Source organism: Quercus robur, chromosome 7 (genome assembly GCF_932294415.1).
Source record: "Quercus robur chromosome 7, dhQueRobu3.1, whole genome shotgun sequence".
NCBI classification, from domain to species: domain Eukaryota; kingdom Viridiplantae; phylum Streptophyta; class Magnoliopsida; order Fagales; family Fagaceae; genus Quercus; species Quercus robur.
In genome coordinates, this window is record NC_065540.1 from 31679877 (window position 1) to 31695301 (window position 15425).

The 15425-nt window shown below is 38.0% G+C and overlaps 1 protein-coding gene across 1 annotated transcript; it reads left to right on the top strand.

The window, feature by feature from the left end:
- The first annotated feature begins 510 nt into the window (after window positions 1-510).
- Window positions 511-4494, top strand: LOC126693110 (plant cysteine oxidase 2-like). Its single transcript, XM_050388985.1, has 5 exons — window positions 511-1013; window positions 2780-2901; window positions 3120-3276; window positions 3359-3559; window positions 4166-4494. The coding sequence occupies exons 1-5, from the start codon at window positions 728-730 to the stop codon at window positions 4294-4296; spliced, it is 897 nt and encodes a 298-aa protein (XP_050244942.1). The 5' UTR covers window positions 511-727; the 3' UTR covers window positions 4297-4494.
- Window positions 4495-15425: the final 10931 nt, after the last annotated feature.

Below are 15425 nucleotides of genomic sequence, written 5' to 3' on the forward strand. Positions count from 1 at the left end.
GGTAGCGGTGAAAGGATTTTATTTTTATTTTTATTTTTAATGTTTGTCAATTTATTTTATTAGTAATTTTCAATTTTAATAAAATAAACGAATCACGTCCTTGATTAAAAAAAATCAGATAATTTTATTTGAAGCGAGTGAAGACCGTCATTTAAAAAATAGATATAAAAAAAAATCGACACATAAGCAGTTCGGGAGGTGGCAAAATGGAGAATTGAGATGGTGTATTAGGAATATAGGAGTGACAGAGACAGAGACAGAGTCAGAACTAACTTGACCCACAAAACCAGGGTCGGTTTAACCGCCAGTTTTCCACTCAATCTTGGGGGCGCTAATCCAACTGCTACATTACATACTGCTTTTGCTTTTTTTCCCCCAAACGGTTTCCACCCAAAGCCAAAGGCACTGACTTTTAGTTTTACTATCTCTTTCAAACGGCCCCTGGTTTTGCTTTCTCTCTCTCTTTTCTCTTTTCTCTTCTGGTTATAATATATAAGTATATTAATAACACCATCTTATCGATCCCATTCTTATCTCTTTCTCAGATCTTTCTTTGCCTCTTTTGAGCTACATCTTTTCTTTCTTTTTATATATATATATATATATATATATATTTCCCCACTCTTAAATCTTGTTTTTGATCATTTTTGAAGCTGAAATATTGTTGGGTTTTTCAAGAGGTGACAGATAAAAGAGTTTGATTGTGACTTGTGAGAATTATTAATTAATGGAGGCAGGGGCAGGGGTAATGGAGGGTGGTGGTGTTGGTGGAAGAGACAGTAGTAGAGTTGGTGTTCGTGTTGGACATAAGAATAAGATTGGATATGTGAAGAAGGGAATTATTAAGAAGAGAAAATGGATGCGGAGAATTATTAAGCAGGCCGCGACGGTCCCTATTATGCCTATTCCACTACAACTACAGCAGCTGTTTGTTTCCTGCCTTGACGTTTTCAAAGGCCCCCCAGCCACCATTCCTGCTTCCAACGATGTCCACAAACTTTGCACCATTCTTGGTACCCTTTTCTTTTCTTTTCTATTTTACCTATTGGATTCTACTTTCGTTAATTTATTTATAAATGTATGACCATTCATACTGCTTTCCTTTTTTTCTTCTTCTAATAAATTGAATCGCATTGTCAATATTGAGAGATATGTGATTTTTTCCTTTACATCCTTCCTTCTTAACGTTTATATATATATATATATATATTAAGTTGAAGAAAGATTATTAGGATCCTCATCCTAAAAGCCCTCCACCATGGAGTTATCACCGCTCGCTCTTGGCGGTCACACCACAAGTACAAGGTCTTGTGGAGATGGGGGGAAGGTGGGTGTGTGGTTTCATTCCTAAAATATGATCTATCTTTTCAATTGTGTGGATATGAAAATTTAGTAACGACATCCACGTTTAAAAAATTCACTATTTTGGTATTTCATTAGATTATTGATTATTATATAATAAAATCCAATCCACTAATTTATTTGAAATTGATAAATAAAAATTTTAGCTACTCCACCGTGGAATTACATTACCTTAAGAAATTTAGAAATTCCTAGTCCTATTAAAAACCTAAAATAACTAATTCTGTTATGTAATTTTGTTTTTTAATCAACGATTCTGTTATTTGTTTCCATTTATATATAAATCCTTAGTATATACATTCTCCTTAATTCAGTTCTCTTCTCTGCTTTTGCAAATTATAATATAGTTGAAAAAATTAACCCATATTCTAGTTTTCGTGAATGAACCATGCATTGTGTACAGAACCTACTACAACGCAGTGCCTAATAAGATGTTGGGCACGTAGTTTCTAATCTGTATATAGTATAAATGTTGACAACGGGGATTGAAATCTTATTTTTAGTACTTTTCTTTCTAGAAATAGTACCTCCTAACCTAAGGAGCAATATATAATATTCATTCCTTTTAATAATATTTTGGCTAGACTTAGGCAACCATTGCTACTATATGATTGCTGTTATTTATGATTAATTTGTCCTGTCACTTTCAATTTCAGTTAAGCTTAAGGATTTGATGAATAAAATAAATTTGGAGAATCTGGGTTTTACTTTTATCAATGTAGCTGTTCCTTCTTGATTGAGAAAATTGGGACGTACAACGCTTTTGGAAGCATACCTGTGGACTGCTGTGCCTAACTTTTGTTACTCTCTATATTACCGAATTCCTTTATATTTTTTTTAATAAAGTAACCGGCATCTATATTTCATAATATGTACTACCAATCACAACTGGTTACAATTTTTTATTTATTTATAAAAATAAGGGTCTGGTTAATGTGTGGCATGAGGGCACATATTAAGCTATTTACTTTTGGAAATATTTTTTCGGTAATTGAAAAAGCTGTCAATACTTTTTCAATTCTCAAGAAATTTTTTTCCAAAAATGAAAATTATTGTGTGCACTTAAGGCACACATTAGCAAAATCCATATTGTAATTTGTAGAGCACAAAGTGGAACAATAATAGAGATAGTGTGCATGGATTATACGTTTTGTGCAAGAAACAACATATTGTGCGGTTATTTTTTTGGATATTCTATTTTAAAATACACGTTTTTGTACATGGTATTGGGATTTGAAGTTTAAACTTTGTTGCCCTAAGCAATAGATACAATAGCATGCATGTTTCTAGCATATGGGAAGTTGTTATATATTTAGGATGTACATATATATGCACTGTGTACTTATCCTACTGATTATATTAATTGCTTATTTAACACTAGTGTCCTTGTCCTAATAAGTCTTTTATAATGCCACAGACAATATGAAGCCAGAAGATGTGGGGCTAAGTAGCGAATTGCAGTTCTTTAAGCCTACAAATATGGTCAAAGGGAATCCAAGGGTCACATACACAACCATATACAAGTGTGACAATTTTTCGGTAAGACTAGTTGCTTTTTTTGTCACAAATAAAATTGGGCTAATCAATTATCAAGTTGCTTAATTTTGAGCTACAAAATTAATAAAATTGGAATTCTCTAGTAAATTCTGGTGTAATAAAAGCATTTAAAGGGAGTTCTTCAGGTCCTTTTCATTCTTCTGAATGTATAGTCAGATTTGTTGATGCGTCTCTTTGATATGTATGTTTCACTTGTGCAGTTGTGCTTATTTTTTCTGCCCGCAGCTGGAGTTATTCCCCTTCACAACCATCCAGGAATGACTGTTTTTAGTAAGCTTCTACTAGGAACAATGCACATCAAGTCGTATGATTTGGTTGATCCTACCAATTTGGATGGTTCGGTGCCATCCTCTCAACGTGAGTCTCTCTCCTTGCCTTTTGAAATGAACACTGAATTGTAGTGAGATGTCGTGGTGTTTGACTCAAGTAGCTATTGCAGTGAGATTGGCAAAGCTGAAAGCGGACAGAGTCTTCAAGGCTCCTTGTGACACTTCAGTATTATATCCAACAACAGGGGGGAATATCCATGCTTTCACTGCTATAACACCATGTGCAGTGCTTGATGTGATTGGACCTCCCTATTCCAAAGAAGATGGTCGGGATTGCTCCTACTATAAAGATCATCCCTACACTGCCTCAAGTGAGTGAAGCTCTTGCTCTCTTCTTACTTCGACTGCTTAGACTATGTTATCTTAGCTCTGTGTAAAAAGTATTTTACCATGAATATTTCCATTAATAATTGTAGTTATGTTAAAGTGGTTTACCCTTTGGAGTTGGGCACTGAGCTTTGCTTGAATTGTTGACTGTATTTCGTTTAAATACAAATTTGGTCAAAGACACTTCAATTCAGTCCCTCGAGGGACCTATTAAGAACCTTTCCCTTGGGTATGAGAGAGGTAGAAGAGTAATCCTTTTTCATACATACACCTATTTACCTAGATATCAATGTACAATTATACGTACTTCTGTACCAAAACATGGTAAAATTAACTCTATCCCAACCAACTCCTCCACTCCATGCAGCAGTGCATCTCTAACTGGTATTGCTGAATGGTGATGCCTTCTAAAAGCTTGAAACTAAAGTTTGATCCCCACATTCAAATGAAAGATGAAACTTTGATGTGAAGTTTTGTCTTTTTTTATGTTTTTTCAATAAAAATATCTTAGTCCTTCATTCTAAAGTAGATTGAAATGTAATTTAGAAGAATCCTTTTTGACTTATACATTTCAATTTTAACTGATCCAGATGGAGAGGCGGCTTTGACAACAGAGGACAGTGACAGATATGGATGGTTGGAAGAGATTGAAATGCCAGAGAACTCGCAAATGGATGGAATTGAATACTTAGGGCCGCAGGTTACTGAGCCTACGTGTTAGCTATTCCATGTATACAGCCCCCCCTCCGTGTTTTTTATTGAAAATTTTCTCTACAGGTTTTTGTTTTCATTTTCATAATCTTGTATGTTGTTGAATATAACCGGGTTAATTATAGACTTCTTTTTGGACTTTTGCTTTAAAGCGATGTATAAAATGATTCTTTTAGATATCTATCTCAAATAAGGACACTATTTTCCTTGTGTATGGTGCATGAAATTTCTGGTTTGTAGACACAAAATTCACGACTGTCAATTCATTTTTTTAAATAGATCTTTACAACTCCTTTTTTAATGGTGACTTTTAAAGGAGGATGAAACAAATTATATTACACTAAACACACTTTCTTGAAGTATGAGAAACATTTATTACTTGAGGTAGTTTGCCTACCCTTAGGCTTCGTTTGGGAAGAGGGAATGGAATGGAATGGAATAGAAATGAATGAAAAGAATTATTTTAGAATATTCTTCTCTTCCCTTATTTGGGAGTTTTAATAAAGGGAATAGAAAGCCTATTCTCTTGTTTGGGAGTTTAAGTAGGAGGGAATATTCATTCCTCTCTATTCCCTTAAAATCTCAAATTTTCATTCTCCTCGAAATTGGAAGGAATGGGAGGGAATGGAATTAGATTTAATAATTTTTTTACCAAAACTCCCAAAATACCCTTATATATTCAACTATTTATTTAAAATAGGGATCTAATAGTAATATTACCATAAAATGATTTCATTCCATTACCTCCATATTGCTCCCAAACAAGATTACTTACCTTCTATTCATTTTCATTTATTTTCATTCCTTTATTTTAAAACACTCAATCAAGGTTACTTAATTCCATTTCATTCTATTCTTTTCCACTCTTTTCTCTTACTTAAATACGTTCCATTTCATTTCATTCTTTTCCATTTCCTTATAATCATTTCATTTCATTCCATTCCCTTTCCTTATAATCATTTCATTCCATTCCCTTCCCTTATAATCATTTCATTCCATTCCATTTCATTCCCTTCCCTTATGAACTCCCAAACCCCTTATGAACTCCCAAACGGAGCCTAAAGGCCCAAATTCATTGTTTGCTCAAGTATAGCTCATTGTCATATATTATTTACCTGTTTCTTTTAAACCTAACAAATCTTAAATTCTTAAATAAATTTGAACCCTTTTCTTACTTTTGGTCAAATTGACTCCACCTTTCAAATCTGAACCTAGTCCCCTTCCACAATAATTTAGTTAACAAATTTTTAGTAGTTCTTATATGGATCTACTACCAACATCTCTTCTTTAACGTAAGAATAACAACTTTCACAGTTGTAAAGATCTTTTGAGTAGAGTTTGTGAAATGACTTAGTTAGAATCTTATTTTCTCTCCTTTGTGTGCATGTGTGTTTGTTTCTTAAAAAAATTTACTTTATACTCTTAAATTGTACTTGCATACTTGGAATTAATTTTTTCAACTCTTTGTAGTAAATTTTTTAGGTTTTTTAAAAATTTCTTTTTAGAAGGATCAGTAAATTCTTAGGTTAAACTGACTTTTTTGCTCTCTATAAAAATTAAAGGTGTTCAACTCTTTAAAATCCTTATACCTTAACTAGCATTTTTTTTTGAAGTCTTTCTATGGCTAGTACATGCGTTGTGTTTCAATAAGTTAGTGGTTGGATCTAGATTTTTTTGGGTAGTCAAGTACGGTACTTATGTCATTGGGTTGTCCATGGGCCATTACCATTACGGTTTCTCCTAGACAATATGATAATTGATGGAAACAACAAATTAATGGGAAAATGGTATTTTCATGTATAAATGATTGAAGCTATGAAGCATAAGTAAAATGGAGAAAATAAAGCATATGAAATTGAGGTAAAGAAATGTGTTTAGCAAGGCTAAACAAATTTATTTAGTGTGATAAAAAAGTACATATTCGTCAATGCCCAAGTTAATGTATTCAACATTAAACCCTAACCAATAAATGTATTAAGCAACATTATATGAAGATGTGTAGCAATATATTAAGAGAGTAAGACATATAGGAACTTATCTTAGTTGCAAACAACCCATGTTTTCTCTTGGCCGAAACAACTTAATGTTAGGAACCCACATTTGGGCATAGAATGTGATGAGTCGAAAATAACATGGGATCATCATTCCATGTCAATGATGACCTGAACGAGCGTTACACATGTATTGCGCGCATTGATGATGAAAAATAACAGACAAAGTAACGGTAAGAAGTGAGCTGTGTACTTCAGAGCTCCCATTAATGACACACTAGCCGTTGCCTATAAATGCTGAGATTTACTACCCATTAAGACAGGAAACAACTATAAAAGGAAAGGACAACATAATTCAAAGGTACACACAAATACTGACCCAAACACCACTCCAAGTCATTTTTCTCTCAAAATCATTTTCCTCATTTCTGACTTAAGCATCAGAGTGTTTTTGGCAAACACCACACTAGTGTATTACACTTCTTTCCTAAGCTTTCTTGCATGTTTGCACCAGAGACATGACCAACTACGGGATCGTCCATACAATGAGACGAGGTCCTCAACTTGGTGATTTTTCGCATCATCAGTTTGGTGCTGTTTGTGGGGAACGCTGATCATTCAAAGCCATCTTCCTTGAGTGACAAAAGAGAACCTCATAGCATGGGATGGATGCTAAACAAGCTACATAGCAAATCCAAGCCTTGACAGCCAGTTTGGAAGAAGTGACTTGCCAAAATGAAGAGCTGAGGAGAGTTGCTGAATCCCAGAATGAGGAATGACAAGGGATCATAGAAAACCAGAATGAAGAAAAGCATCGGAGGATCGAAGGAAATAAAATGAGGAAGGATCAGATAGCCAGACGAATGGGAGGATGAGAACGCCAAAAGAAAACTCATCTAGAAAGGAAAGCGAGCTTTACAACATGAGGAGGGAGATGGATGAACTCAGGAATGCGGTAAAAGACAAAGCCGTGGAAAACTTGGATGGAATGATCCAAAGGACGGATTCACCATTCATCACTGAAATGTTGAACCACTCCCACCAAAGTTTCTTCTTCCCCAATTGGAGTCCTTTGACGGCTCAAGAGATCCCTTGGATCACATTGAATCGTTCAAGACTTTGATACTTTTATAGATGACCCCAGACGAAGTAATGTGCAGGGCCTTCCCAACAACATTGAAGGGCGCATCAGAGGTGTGGTTTGGCAAACTACCTTCAGGCACCATTGCAAACTTCAATCAGCTTAGCAAAGGTTTTGTTTGTCATTTTATTGGCGGACAATGACACAAGAAGCCAACTGGGCATCTTCTCAACATATGCCAAGCAGAGGGAGAATCATTGAGACAATACATGACATGCTTCAAAAAAGAGTTGCCGCAGGTGGACAAAGCGAAAGACCAAGTGATCCTAACGACCTTCCAAGCAGGATTGTTACCAGGAGATTTCTTCTTCTTAATCACCAAGAGTTCGCCAAAAACAGTAGCAAAATTACTTCACAAGGCCCAGAAGTATATGAACGTAGAGTACGCAGTAATAGCTAAAAGAATGATAGCTAAAAGGAAAAGAGACAAAGGAACCAGTCACAACCTTGATAGGAGGAAGGAAATAGGGGGTATTGGGCATGTATTGGACAAAAAGAAGAACCTCCCAGATCAAAGATCTAAGTTTACTAGTTTCACTCCTCTAGTGATGCCTATCGAGTTAGTGTTGATGTAGATAAAGGACGAACCTTCTCTGCAATGGTCTAGACCTATTCACGCCCCAGCAGAAGTAAGAGACAAAGGCAAGTACTACAGATTCCACCAGGACCACGGGCATTGCACTGATGAATGTAGGCATCTGAAGGACCAAGTAGAAACATTAATCCGTCAGGGAAAATTGTAGAAATTTGTACAAAGAATGAAGCCATATAGAAGACAACAGAGGAATGAGAAAGAAAGGGAGTTGAAGATGGGAGGCAACAAAGCACCTATAGGAGAAATATGGATGATCTTAGGAGGATTGGTAGTGGGAAGATCCTCCAAATCACTGTAAAAGGCATATGCAAGAGAAATGAACAACGTACACACGTGTTTCCCACCTTAAAAAACGGCTAGAGGTCCGTTTGGATATAACTTATTTTGCTGAAATTGAAAATTGAAAACACTGTAACAAAATAATTTTTAAATGTGTGAATAGTACCATGGAACCTATTTTTAATGAAAAAGTTGCTGAAAAGTGAGTTTTTTGGGTCCCGTGAATAGTACACGGGTATACTGTTCACGGGAGAATAGTCAAAAGTTGCGGCTACTGTTCATGAACAGTAGCCGTAACAGAGCATGAAGCTCCTGAAACGCATGCAAAAAGAAAAAAGAAAAAAAGAGAGAGTAAAATGCAAACGTGGATGCAGAATAAGTGTATCCAAACCTACACTAGATACAGCGAATCGGGCATCGTCATTTCCAAGAAGAACGCTCGTGGTGTTAGACAGCCCCATGACGATCCGCTAATTAAAATGCTCAAGATGGAAGAATTCAACATGTACCGGGTGTTGATAGACAATGGAAGCTTAGTAGACATCATCTATCTACCAGCCTTTCAACAAATGAAGCTGAATAAAGAAAGGCTTCGGCCATTCACCTCCCCATTGGTAAGTTTTACCGGGGACAGAGTTGTTCCCAAAGGTGTCATTAAGCTAACCATAATTGCAGGCACTTATCTAGCACAAGTCTCTAAGGAGATTGATTTCCTCGTGGTAGATTTCCTATTAACGTACAATGTCATCCTTGGATGACCAACACTTAACAAGTTGAGAGCGACAACATCGACCTATTATCTAAAGGTGAAGTTCCCTACAACCCACGACATAGGAGAAATTAGTAGAGACCAAGTCCTCGCAAGAGAATGCTATTAAACTACCTTAGCATCAGGGGAGAATCACACATGGATGATAGACGAACCTGAACCAGTCCCCGAATCGTCAGAAGTGCCATAAGAGATTGAGGTCGTCCTTGGAGATCTGTCCGAAGTTTTGAAAATAGGTTCAACACTTTCAGCCTCAGAGAAGATGAAGATAACAAAATTCCTAAGAGAAAATCAAGACATTTTTGCTTGGAAGCACAAGGATATGTTAGGAATTGATAGATAAGTCATCAAACATCGTCTCAATGTTAATCCGGAGTGCAAGCCAGTGTAGTAGAGATGAAGAATATTTGCGCTTGAACGCAATAAGGCAGTAGTAGAAGAGGTGGAGAAACTCCTAGAGACAGGCTTCATAGGAAAGTATTCTACCTTGAATGGCTAGCCAACGTAATGATGGTAAAGAAGAACAACGGCAAGTGGAGGGTGTGTGTTGACTTCACAGATCTCAACAAGGCATGCTCGAAGGATAGCTTCCCCCTACCCAGGATCGACTAACTGGTGGATTCAACTGCCGGACACAAGCTCTTAAACTTCATGGACGCTTTCTCTGGCTACAATCAGATCATGATGGACAAGGAAAATTAAGAGAAGACCGCATTCATCACTAGCCATGGGTTATAATGTTATAAGGTGATGCCTTTCGGATTGAAGAATGCTGGGGCCACATACTAGAGGTTAGTGAACCGCATGTTCTCTCATCAGATAGAAAGAAATATGGAAGTGTATGTAGATGATATGTTGGTGAAGAGCAATGACAAAGCGAACCACTTGGACGACCTGAAGGAAACCTTCAACACGCTATGCAAGTATAAGATTAAACTAAACCCCACAAAATGTGTCTTTGCTGTCTTATCAGGGAAATTCTTGGGATTCATGGTATCTCAACGGGGCATAGAGGCTAAACCAGACAAGATAAGGGCAAAAATGGATTTAAAGTTCCATAAAACAGTAAAGGAAGTACAGAGCTTAATAGGAAAAGTTGTGGCGTTGAACAAATTCGTATCTCGAGCGACAGAAAAATGCCTACCCTTTTTCAAAGTCTTAAAGAAGGCCTTTCAGTGGACTGATAAATGTGAAGAAGCCTTGATGAAGCTAAAAGAATAAAAGCATTTAAAATTGGGCTAATATTAATTATCAAGTTGCTTAATTTTGAGCTACAAAATTAATAAAATTGGAATTCTCTAGTAAATTCTGGTGTAATAAAAGCATTTAAAGGGAGTTCTTCAGGTCATTTTCATTCTTCTGAATGTATAGTCAGATTTGTTGATGCGTCTCTTTGTTATGTATGTTTCACTTGTGCAGTTGTGCTTATTCTTTCTACCCGCAACTGGAGTTATTCCCCTTCACAACCATCCAGGAATGACTGTTTTTAGTAAGCTTCTTCTAGGAACAATGCACATCAAGTCATATGATTTGGTTGATCCTACCAATTTGGATGGCTCGGTGCCATCCTCTCAACGTGAGTCTTTCTCCTTGCCTTTTGAAATGAACACTGAATTGTAGTGAGGTAAAGAAATGTGTTTAGCAATGCTAAACAAATTTATTTAGTGTGATAAAAAAGTACATATTTGTCAATGCCCAAGTTAACGTATTCAACATTAAACCCTAGCCAATAAATGTATTAAGCAACATTATATGAAGATGTGTAGCAATACATTAAGAGAGTAAGACATATAGGAGCTTATCCTAGTTGCAAACAACCCATGTTTTCTCTTGGCCAAAATAACTTAATGTTAGGAACCCACATTTGGGCATAGAATGTGATGAGTCTAAAATAACATGGGATCGTCATTCCATGTCAATGATGACCTGAACGAGTGTTACACATTTATTGCGTGCATTGATGATGAAAAGTAATAGACAAAGTAATGGTAACAAGTGAGTTGTGTACTTCAGAGCTCCCATTGATGACACACTAGCCGTTGCCCATAAATGCTGAGATTCATTACCCATTAAGACAGGAAACGACTATAAAAGGAAAGGACAACATAATCCAAAGGTACACACTAATACTGACCCAAAAACCACTCCAAGTCATTTTTCTCTCGAAATCATTTTTCTCATTTCTGACTTAAGCATCAGAGTGTTTTTGGCAAATACCACACTAGTGTATTACACTTCTTTCCTAAGCTTTCTTGCATGTTTGCACCAGAGACATGACCAACTACAGGATCGTCCATACAGTGAGACGAGGTCCTCAACTTGGTGATTTTTCGCATCATCAGTTTGGCGCCGTCTGTGGGGAACATTGATCATTCAAAGCCATCTTCCCTAAGTGACAAAAGAGAACCTCGTAGCATAGGATGGATGCTGAACAAGCTGCATAGCAAATCCAAGCCTTGACAGCCAGTTTGGAAAAAGTGACTTGCCAGAATAAAGAGCTAAGAAGAGTTGTTGAATCCTAGAATGAGGAATGACAAGGGATCATGGAAAACCAGAATGAAGAAAAGCATCGGAGGATCGAAGGAAATCGTAATGAGGAAGGATTTGATAGCTAGGCGAATGGGAGGACGAGAACGCCAGAAGAAAACTCGTCTAGAATGGAAAGTGAGCTTTACAACATGAGGAGGGAGATGGATGAACTCAGGAATGCGGTAAAAGACAAAGCCATGGAAAACTTGGACGGAATGATTCGAAGGACGGATTCACCATTCACCATTGAAATGTTGAACCATCCACTCCTACCAAAGTTTCGTCTTCCCCAATTGGAGTCCTTTGACGGCTCAAGAGATCCCTTAGATCACATTGAGTCGTTCAAGACTTTGATGCTTTTACAGATGACCCTAGATGAAGTAATGTGTAGGGCCTTCCTAACAACGCTGAAGGGCGCAGTCGGGGTGTGGTTTGGCAAACTACCTTTAAGCACCATTGCAAACTTCGATTAGCTTAGCAAAGGTTTTGTTTGTCATTTCATTGGTGGACAATGACATAAGAAGCCAACTGGGCATCTTCTCAACATATGCCAAGCAGAGGGAGAATCACTGAGACAATATGTGACATGCTTCAACAAAGAGTTGTCGCAGGTGGACAAAGCGGAAGACCAAGTGATCCTAATGACCTTCCAAGCAGGATTGCTACCAGGAGATTTCTTCTTCTTAATCACTAAGAGTTCGCCAAAAACAGTAGCAAAATTACTTCACAAGGCCTATAAGTATATGAACACAGAGTACGCAGTAATAGCTAAAAAAGTGACGGCTAAAAGGAAAAGAGACAAAGGAACCAGTCACAACCCTGATAGGAGGAAGGAAATAGGGGGTATTGGGCATGTATTGGACAAAAAGAAGAACCTCCCAGATCAAAGACCTAAGTTTACTAGTTTCACTCCTCTAGTGATGCCTATTGAGCTAGTGTTGATGCAGATAAAGGACAAACCTTCTCTGTAATGGCCTAGACCTATTCACGCCCCAGTAGAAGTAAGAGACAAAGGCAAGTACTGCAGATTCCACCAGGACCACGACCATTGCACTAATGAATGTAGGCATCTGAAGGACCAAGTAGAAACATTAATCCGTCAGGGAAAATTGTAGAAATTTGTACGAAGAACGGAGCCTTATAGAAGACAATAGTGGAATGAGAAAGAAAGGGAGTCGAAGACAGGAGGCAACAAAGCACCCATAGGAGAAATATGGATGATCTCAGGAGGATTGGTAATGGGAAGATCCTCCAAATCACTGTAAAAGGAATATGCAAGAGAAATGAACAACATACACACGTGTTTCCCACCTTAAAAAACGCCTAGATACAGCGAACCGGATATCGTCTTTTTCGAGAAGAATGCTCGTGGTGTTAGACAGCCCCTTGACAATCCGCTAGTTAAAATGCTAAGGATGGAAGAATTCAACATGTACTGGGTGTTGATAGACAATGGAAGCTTAGTAGACATCATCTATCTACCAACCTTTCAACAAATGAAGCTGAATAAAGAAAGGCTTCGGCCATTCACTTCCCCATTGATAAGTTTCATCGGGGATAGAGTTGTTCCCAAAGGTGTCGTTAAGCTAACCATAATTGCAGGCACTTATCTAGCACAAGTCTCCAAGGAGATTGATTTTCTCGTGGTAGATTGCCTATTGACGTACTACGTCATCCTTGGACGACCAACACTTAACAAGTTGAGAGCGGCAACATCGGCCTATTATCTAAAGGTGAAGTTCCCTACAACCCATGGCATAGGAGAAATTAGTGGAGACCAAGTCCTTACAAGAGAATGCTATCAAACTGCCTTAGCATCAGGGGAGAATCACACATGGATGATAGATGAACCTGAACCAGTCCCTGATTCGTCAGAAGTGCCATAAGAGGTTGAGGTCATCCTTGGAGATCTGTCCAAAGTTTTGAAAATAGGTTCAACACTTTCAGCCTCAGAGAAGACGAAGGTAACAAACTTCCTAAGAGAAAATCAAGATGTTTTCGCTTGGAAGCACGAGGATATGTTAGGAATTGATAGATAAGTCATCAAACATTGTCTCAATGTTAATCCGGAGTGTAAGCCAGTGTAGTAGAGATGAAGAATATTTGCTCCTGAACGCAATAAGGCAATAGTAGAAGAGGTGGAGAAACTCCTAGAGACAGGCTTCATAAGGGAAGTATTCTACCTTGAATGGCTAGCCAACGTAGTGATGGTAAAGAAGAACAACGGCAAGGGGAGGATGTGTGTTGACTTCACAGATCTCAACAAGGCATGCCCGAAGGATAGCTTCCCCTTATCCAAGATCGACTAACTAGTGGATTCAACTGCTGGGCACAAGCTCTTAAACTTCATGGACACTTTCTCCGGCTACAATTAGATCATGATGGACGAGAAAAATTAAGAGAAGACCGCATTCATCACTAGCCAAGGGTTATATTGTTATAAAGTGATGCCTTTCGGACTAAAGAATGCTAGGGCCACATACTGGAGGTTAGTGAACTGTATGTTCTCTCATCAGATAGAAAGAAATGTGGAAGTGTATGTAGATGATATGTTGGTGAAGAGCAATGACGAAGCGGACCACTTGGACAACCTGAAGGAAACCTTCAACATGCTATGCATGTATAAGATTAAACTAAACCCCACAAAGTGTGTCTTTGCTATCTCATCAGGGAAATTCTTGGGATTCATGGTATCTCAACAGGGTATAGTGGCTAAACCAGACAAGATAAGGGCAATAATGGAGGTAAAGTCTCTAAAACAGTAAAGAAAGTACAGAGCTTAATAGGAAAAGTTGCGGTGTTGAACAAATTCATCTCTCGAGCAACAGACAAATGCCTATCCTTCTTCAAAGTCTTAAAGAAGGCCTTTTAGTGGACTGATAAATGTGAAGAAGCCTTGATGAAGCTAAAAGAATACCTAACACAGCCACCATTTTTAAGCCCATTAATAATAGGAGAGAGGCTGCAACTCTACTTGGCTGTATGAAATACAGTTGTAAGCTCGGCACTGATCAGAGAAGAGGAGGAACTGCAAAGGCTCGTGTACTACACTAGCTAAGCATTTCAAGGAGCTGAAGCTAATTACCTAAGGCTAGAGAAGATTGCCTTCGCTATGGTGGTCGCCTCTAGAAAACTACGCCACTACTTTCAAGCACATCTCATCGCCGTCATGATAGACCAACTGATAAGAAAAATGATGAACAAAATAGATGCAGCAGGGCGCCTCGTCCAATGGGCTATAGAACTTGGCCAATTCAACATAGAATATCGGCCTCGGATAGCAATCAAAGCCTAGGTCCTCGCTGATTTCATTGCAGAATTCACTTATCCTCAAGAAGAAGAAGAGCCCTAAAAGAAGACATGGACGGTCTAGACAGATAGGTCCGCCACCAAGAAAGTCGGAGGAGTAGGTGTGGTCCTCATATCACCAGAAGGAGAAATCCTGAAATACGCGGTCAGATTGCAATTCTCAGCAACCAACAATGAAGTCGAGTATGAAACACTTCTAACAGGATTAAGTCTTGCAAGAGTGCTTGAAGCCAAGACCCTCATCATCCAAGCTGATTCTCAGCTTGTAATTGGCTAGGTAAGAGGAGATTACGAAGCGAAGGAAGAAAGAACGCTGAAGTATCTAAAGATCATCAAAGAACTCCTACAGTATTTCGACAGTGTTGAGTTCTAGCAAATCCCTTGTGCAAAGAATGCTGAAGCTGATAGCACAACTAGCCTCGTTAGACGAACATGGCATATCTCTTAAGTTATGCATAGAAACAAGGGGACAACCCAGCATAGAGGGCGAATAGGTGATGAAAATACAGGAACAAGATAAATGGAT

Bases quoted from the DNA above. Each gene is read 5' to 3' on its own strand.
- LOC126693110 (XM_050388985.1), top strand. From the start codon at position 728: ATGGAGGCAGGGGCAGGGGTAATGGAGGGTGGTGGTGTTGGTGGAAGA. The intron at 2,902-3,119 runs GTAAGACTAGTT...TCACTTGTGCAG, and splicing joins ACAAGTGTGACAATTTTTCG to TTGTGCTTATTTTTTCTGCC. The intron at 3,277-3,358 runs GTGAGTCTCTCT...TAGCTATTGCAG, and splicing joins TTCGGTGCCATCCTCTCAAC to TGAGATTGGCAAAGCTGAAA.